This window comes from Coffea eugenioides, unplaced genomic scaffold (genome assembly GCF_003713205.1).
Source record: "Coffea eugenioides isolate CCC68of unplaced genomic scaffold, Ceug_1.0 ScVebR1_3593;HRSCAF=4947, whole genome shotgun sequence".
Lineage (NCBI taxonomy): Eukaryota > Viridiplantae > Streptophyta > Magnoliopsida > Gentianales > Rubiaceae > Coffea > Coffea eugenioides.
In genome coordinates, this window is record NW_020864185.1 from 104,672 (window position 1) to 112,276 (window position 7,605).

Sequence of the window (7,605 nt, forward strand, 5' to 3'; positions counted from 1 at the left end):
ATATAAATACAAATATCATGTCATATTTCATTTGCACTTTTAATTCATTAGTATATACTAGTATTATTTTCACTTGTTTCAAAATAAGTGCGTAAAAACACTTTTCATGAAAGGAATAATGTAATTTTTCTAAGACATGAAATTTCTCGATTTTGCTAGACTAAATTAATACTTTTAGAGTTAGAATAAATTTTAGCACCTCAACATAAAATACTAAAGTACTTAGTTTTATTTTGCTAAATTAATATCACCTGAGTGGATTAATTTTACTATCTTAAAATAATCACCTGAAGTCCAATAATTAATCCTAACCAGTGAATAACGTTAAATACTATCAAAAACTCTCACGACTGGACGAAGCCGATAAATTTTAGGTAAAAACAATATAAGTATACTAAATACGTGTAGGACGTAAAAATTTCGATAATTGAACCTTGTGAGATTAGTGTATCATTAGGAGTTTGATTTGCTTTGGATTAAACTTTTGGTGTTAAGTTGAAATCAAGGACTCAAGTAAGGATTAGTAGGGCCATGTGAAATGTCTAAACTACCCTTTACAATATCACAAAATCACCATGAAATCCCAAAACATTCCCCGACAGTATTATGATCAACCTCTTTATTCGGCCAGTGAAAATCTTTTCCAATCCAACACTCAAACCTCACAAACACTCAACCGAGCACCACCAAATCCATCTCCCCAGCACCACTTCATCTCGGACCACAATCACAAGCCACATTCCACTCCACATTGCCTCGTGAGTATCGACCGAGAGGAGAGAGAGCTACCTGCTGCAACCGAGAGCAAGAAGAAAGGAAATCCCTGAGCAGAAAATTTTCTGTTCTGTCCGCGAGCTGAGGGAAGAAACCAAGAGACCACCGCGTGGGAACATTCGACCTACACCCCTCCCTCTTCTAGCTGTGACCATTTTCAACTTCAACCAAGCTGCATCTCATCAGTTCCAGCCGCAACCTCACAGCTACCAAACCCAGAACCAAACCTGTGCATGAGAGTTGAGAGGAAGAAAGAAATTTCAGATTTCTTGTGCGTAGGCTTAGCTGGTATCTGAGGTAATTTCTGGGCTAAATTAAGTTAAGTTCTAGTAGATGAAGTTATCAGAGCTTGCATGTGTTGCTTGTGCAGTCGGTTGATGAAATCAAGGCACTAGACAAATTCTGTTTCAATGAAATGTTTCAGCCGAGGAGCTGAGGTGAAAATGCTGTTTCATTTTCTTTCCCTGTGGCAATCTGAACTTAAAGATGTGTTTCCCTAACTTAAGACAAGATGAATAAGTTAGTTCCAGCTTTGCATGATGATTTTAAACCATCGAATGAAGAAAAAGAAAATTTTGCTGCCATGCGCTGGAACCATGAACTTGCCGAGACTGTTTTGGATTAATGCTAAACTAATCTGTATAATCCTTGATAATCTGAGCTTGCAATGTCGATTAAGTAACTAATCACTAACTAATTAACTTATCTAAAGCCTTGCATGATAACTTTGTGCATTCGGATGATGAATTAAGGAGCACAATAAACTCTGTTTTGATGAAATGATCCTGCCGAGAGTTTGTCTTGATTTATGCAGCTCCATTTGGTTTAATTTTGTTGCTTTGAGCTTATAACCATAACTAACTAGTTAATAACAAGATAACGGAGCTTTGCATGAAGTTAATTAATTGAGTAGTACAGAAAATAAAAACAAAATGCAATCAGTTTTCATGCGGCTGCAACCGAGGCTAGCCAGAAATTTCTGGAAATTTTGGAGGACTTTTATTGTTAATCGAACTTAATTTCCGTGCTAGATATGTTAATTAACTAGCTAAGTGATGGCATGTTGAATTGGAGCCTTAACACTTTGTTTTAGCCGAGGAAAAAGCTGGATTAAGAACATCTTATTGCTGGAAAATTTTGTGAACTGCCGCAAGGTTTGAACCTGGAAATTTTGAGGTTTATGACTGTTGTTTGAACTCGATTCTGAACTGGAAATGTTAATTGGTTGGATGAGTTGATGCATGGAAAATTTGAGAACCTAAAACCATGTTTTAACCGAGGAAAAGTTGGATTTATAAACACCTAAGTACTGGAAAAATTCTTGATAGCCGAGAGGCTTGAGCAGAAATTTCAGTTTGTTTTCTTTTTGGAACTTTAACCTGTTTCTGGATTTTCCTTAGAGTGTCATGGTTTTGATATGCATCAGAAATATGTGTTTTAAGCTGCATAAGTCGTTTAACTATGAATCATTTGATATGATGGAAGTTTGAACTAAGAATGTTGAAGTATAGACCTGAAAAATTTTCAAGCGAGTTGATAGAAGTAGTAAAGGAATTTTCCAGATTTCTTGTGGCGAAGTTTAGTCCTAAAAATGCTGTTTTGAGTTGTAAAATATCTTATGTTCATTGATTTCACTTTAAACTATATTAAGAGGGTCTTACCTGTGCATTTTGGAGCGACAACTTGATTTTATTATGATTGTAATGTTGTGATGAAATTTAATTGCTGGAACTGCTTGGAGGCATTACATTTATTTTGATTTAGTTAAGATATGATATGAGCTTGCCAAAACCAAGTGCTAATGATTGACGAAACCTTGGTCATTTATTTTATTCTTGATCAGAAATGAATCTATCGAAAACTAGGGCTAATGATTGACGAAACCCTAGTGACTTGCTATTGAAATGTGATTTTGATGTGGTGGCAAACCTGAGCTATAATGTGAATTCGAAGTGGCAAAAGTTACGAGATAATGCGTTGTGAATCGGAATAAGAAATCCGTTTAGTTCTTAGATTTGAGAAAGTTTCAATTAAGCTATTTAAATATATCTTCGTGCTAGTATGGAGCAAGAACACTTAGTATTGTCTGTTAACGCCAAAAATTTTGTGTAGGGATTTTGCCCTAAACTTTGTCAACTCAACATTTTATTTTACTTCCTTTAGCTAAACTAGCCACACTATTTATATAAAAAAAATGACTTTTCTAGCTCTAAAACCCTAGGCTTTGTTTTACTTCCTTTCTTTTCTCTAAGAATTGTTCTTGGCTAGTTGACTATAGGAAAAGTTCCAAAATACGAGTTTTTAATAACTTTAGTTAAAAACATAGAAACTTGCTCGGCAAGAAACTTTAGTTTATGTAAAATAGTTTTAATGACAAATTTTGCATGAACCATAACTTTAAAGAAATCTTTCAAAGTATCTTTCTAGCTCTGATATTAAGTGGTTTGTCGACTTATTTCAAGAAAATAATACTAGTTACCCTTTTATAAGGAAAAGTATCTCAAGGAAAACTATAAGAAACATTTTTACTACTTTTGTCAAGCTTCAACCCAAGTAGATTTTTGAAATTACTTTGAGAAGGTTAACTAGTAAAATACTAGATAATCCACAATACGTACAAGCTTAAAAATTGAATAGAGAACTTATAGTTTCAAAATTTGGTTTTTTAGGATTTAGCGAGGACGCTGATTCCGACTCCCAACTTGATATCTGAACATCACTCTTGGTGAGTGTCCCTGCTTGTTCTATGCTTACTTGGTTAAAGTGCTTTCTTGACTCAATATGTGATAAATTGCAAAACTAGTTTAGATCCATCGAAGTGAGCAGTGTGTACATTATCGCACTAGCCGTTCGAGTGGTGACTTGCGTGAAACATTTTTCTCATGAATCCGTGAATCAAAATGTAGTTGCGTCGTTGGGTGAATCTCTCGACTCCTGAATCCAACTACGGAAATGTCGCTGGGTGAATCCCTCGACCAATTTCCTGAGGGTATACTCAAGTATACTACTCCTAATTTTCTAAGGGTATATCTCGAGTATACTGCTTCCTTAGTCGGTGTTCGGGCCCGGGACAGGGGTATGTACGGTGACGGGTTAGGAGTAAAAATGAGAGGATCTACATGGACTATAAGTAGTGAGAGTTGACGGAGGGTCAACTACGATGAATGGTGATCAAGCGAGGAAAATGGCTCCTGAGAGCCCAGTATCCTACCTTGTGCTGTTATTCGCTTTCCTATTTGTTTACGTTAATCGAAATCAATACTTGCTATTTGTTTATTTGATTGCATGTTTTGGGGTACCACTGAGTTTTAGCTCACCCCACGTTCGTTTGTTTTCCTTACAGGTTGTGAAGTTGGAAAGAATTTGAGTTGCTTATATTTCCTATGAATGTAATTGAACAACTTGAATTTAAATTTCGGTTTGTAATGAATTCCAAGTTAAGCATTGTATCTTTCATTTTGGATTGCCACTTGAAGCTGGAAAAGTGTAACCCTAAGTCTGGTATCTGGCTTGTATGTATGTATTTGTGTGGTATGGCTTTAATCCTTGTAAGTAACGCGCGAAGTGCTTAAGAGCCGTCGATTGGCTATCTTATAAATGTTGTTATCTTTGAAGTTAATGAGGATTTAGTTTATTCTTCGGAAGGATTTGGGCTAGATTGCTTGCGTGAGTCCTGGCGAGAGTTAGGCAAACGGCCCGCCAACCCTCTGGTTCGCCTTAGGGGAAAGTGGGGTCGTCTCAAGGCGGGGCTTCCTTCTAGTTCTGGAGAGGAGGCCAAACAGGACACGAAGGACAACCAAGGTGCGGACCTCAAGTGGAAGATAGGCAGACCTAAGGGCAAACGCACGCAAGTGTCAGCTTCGTCTCAAGCTAAGTATCCCCTCCATTCCCATGATAAATCCAATTAATTTCATTGTTTGGAATATACAGGGCGCCTCGCACTCTGACTCAATTAAGCATTTACATAAACTCTGCATGAACAATAAGATTTCCTTGGTTTTTCTTCTGGAGCCTATGTCAGAGGTTAAGCAATTAGACACGGTCCATAGAAGGCTTAAGCTGGACCACGGGACCTAGTTCTTAAACGGCAAGGTGTGGTGTTTATGGAGTTGGACTTTCAAGATCTCTTTTTAGGAGGGTGAGGATCAGGTTATGCATGGTAGACTCACGTTCCAGTTAGGCGAGACTATTTTTGTTTCGGCGGTCTATGCTAAGTGCACTAGAGTGGGGAGACGGCCCCTCTGGAGCTGCTTGGAGGATTTCAGTATGGGAAGGAGTGTGCCGTGGATTATAGCTGGGGACTTCAATGTGATAGCGCCCTCGGAAGAGCGGAGAGGGGGGCGTCCAGCTAATGGCACTAACATGGACGAGTTCAATTCATCTATGTTTTTGTACGGGCTCTCCCCAGTTGACTATGATGGGTGTCCCTTTACCTGGACGAATGGCACGGTTTGGCAGCTTTTGGACAGGGCTCTCATTAATGCCCGGTGGGCAACGGCATATCCAGTCACAAGAGTCTCTCACTTTCCTCGTGATCAGTCCGATCATGCGCCACTCTTGATCAAAGCGGGGTCGGAGACGTCAGTTCGGACTTCTTTCAGGTATCTAAACATGTGGCAAACAGTTTGGCAAGGGTCGGGTTCAGGAGTCGGGATGCACCTTTTCTACTCCAAGTTGTCGTCCCTTCGAACTTAGCTGAGAAAATGGAACAAGAAGGAGTTCGGGAATATATTTGCTCGAGTTCAGTCAATAGAGGATACATACAAACAACAGGAGGTGGAATTCGACTCAAGAGGAGACGTTTCCTCGAAGACCCGTTTACATGAGGCAAGGGCCATGTATCTAAGAGAATTGTTAGTGGAATGCGAGTTCTGGCATCAAAAGGCAGCGCTTCGGTGGATCAAGGAGGGGGATGCGAACTCCTCCTTCTTCTACTCAGTGGTCAAACAGAGGAGAAACTCCAACTATGTTGCGCGGATTAAAGATGAAGCTCTGGGCTGGATTCAGGACGTGGACGACATTCAAGATTCAGCAGTACGATTTTTCTCAGCATTATTCCAATCCAGTGGGTTTGTCCCTCCTCCCACTCTGCCCCTAGAATTGCCTAGAGTTGCGACGGAAGAGGACGAGGGGTTGCGGCATTTACCGGATCTGGAGGAGATCCGAGCAGTGGTTTTCTCTATAGATGCAAGTAGCGCTCCGGGGCCAGAAGGGTTTGGGGCGGGCTTTCTATCAACAGTGCTAGGAGATTATCAAAGAAGATCTACTTGGGGCAGTGCAGGATTTTTTTTAAGGGAATGCAGCAGCCCAGGGGCTTCTCCAGTGCGTTACTGGTACTGATCCCAAAGACGGAGAGGGCATGCCAGTGGAAGGACTTCAGGCCAATTAGCCTTTGTAACACGAGTTCCAAGATCATATCGAAGATACTGGCAAATCGACTGGGGGGTCTACTACCCAAACTCATTTCGCCGTGGCAAACGGGGTTTGTTCCAGGAAGGGGCATTATGGATAATATCTTGCTAGCTCAAGAGCTAGTGATGGAGTTGGATAGGAAACTGGCCCACCCGAATTTGGTGCTCAAACTCGATATGGAGAAAGTGTATGACAGAGTGGAATGGCCTTTCCTTCTTTTTATGCTTAGGAGTTTTGGATTTTCAGAGGTCACTGTAGATCTTCTCTTCAGGACTCTATCCAACTCATGGTTTTTGATTTTGGTCAATGGCCAACCCACTGGCTTTTTCAAGTCTAGTAGAGGGGTACGTTAGGGGGATCATTTTTCGCCCGCGTTCTTTTTTTTTGTAGCAGAGTTCCTAGGGCGGGGTCTCCAACAGCTTGGACTTAACCATAAGGACAGATGTTTTGTGTCTGCTGGTACCACGGTGCTCTACCTGGCTTTTGCTGATGACACAATCATCTTCACTCGGTGCTCGGAGCCATCCCTGATAGCACTGCATGAGTTTCTCCTTCAATATCAAAAACATTCCGGGCAGAAGGTAAATGCGGGGAAGAGCACTCTTCTTACGCCCGCCCGCATGTCGGAGGATCGCATTAGGTTGGTGGAGACTACCTTGGGCTTTCATAGACAATCTTTTCCAGTAAAATATCTAGGGGTTCCCCTGGTCCGTGGAAGAATGGGCACCATAGTCTTCGATCCCCTACTGGATAAGCTACGGGCACGCCTATTCCATTGGAGTTCTAAACTTCTGAGTACGGGGGGTAAGATCGTCCTCATTCGGCACGTGCTCGGCTCGATTCCTCTGTATCTGCTTCAGGCAATTTGCCCTCCCAAAACCGTGGTGGCGGCCCTAGGCAGGATCTGCAACTCCTTTCTCTGGGATTCAAGTGTTGATTCAAAGAGGATGCATTGGGCGACGTGGAAGAAGCTATGCTTTCCGGTTCAAGAAGGGGGTCTGGGGTTTTGCTCCTTTTTTGATTCGGCAAAGGCCTTCGCCTGCAAGTCGTGGTAGCAGTTACGAAGAAATGACTCGATATGGGCTGGCTATATGCACAATAAGTACATTAAGAACTCCCACCCATCAATCGCTGTGGTGGATCATCCCCCGGCGTCATGGCGACGACTGTTAGCAGTCCGAGATTTTGCGGGGACGCGGATTCGTTGGTGCTTAGGAAAGGGACTAGTCGACTTCTGGTACGATACCTAGTGTGGTGATCTTCTTCTAGCACTAGTGGTAGGGGTCGCCAATCCCCCTCATACCCTGGTGGCAGAGTTCTACAGGGCTCATGGCTAGAATGTTCCTCGGCTCAAGGAGTAGGTGCCCGACTTTGTGGTGCATCGGATCACTAGCATTCCTTTCTTCCCTGAATAGGACG

The 7,605-nt window shown here is 41.6% G+C and overlaps 1 protein-coding gene across 1 annotated transcript; it reads left to right on the plus strand.

Moving 5' to 3' along the window:
• Positions 1-6,278: 6,278 nt before the first annotated feature.
• Positions 6,279-7,241, plus strand: LOC113758063. The gene is made up of 2 exons (XM_027301095.1): positions 6,279-6,530; positions 6,606-7,241. Exons 1-2 carry the CDS (start codon positions 6,279-6,281, stop codon positions 7,239-7,241), a joined length of 888 nt encoding a protein of 295 aa, XP_027156896.1.
• Positions 7,242-7,605: the final 364 nt, after the last annotated feature.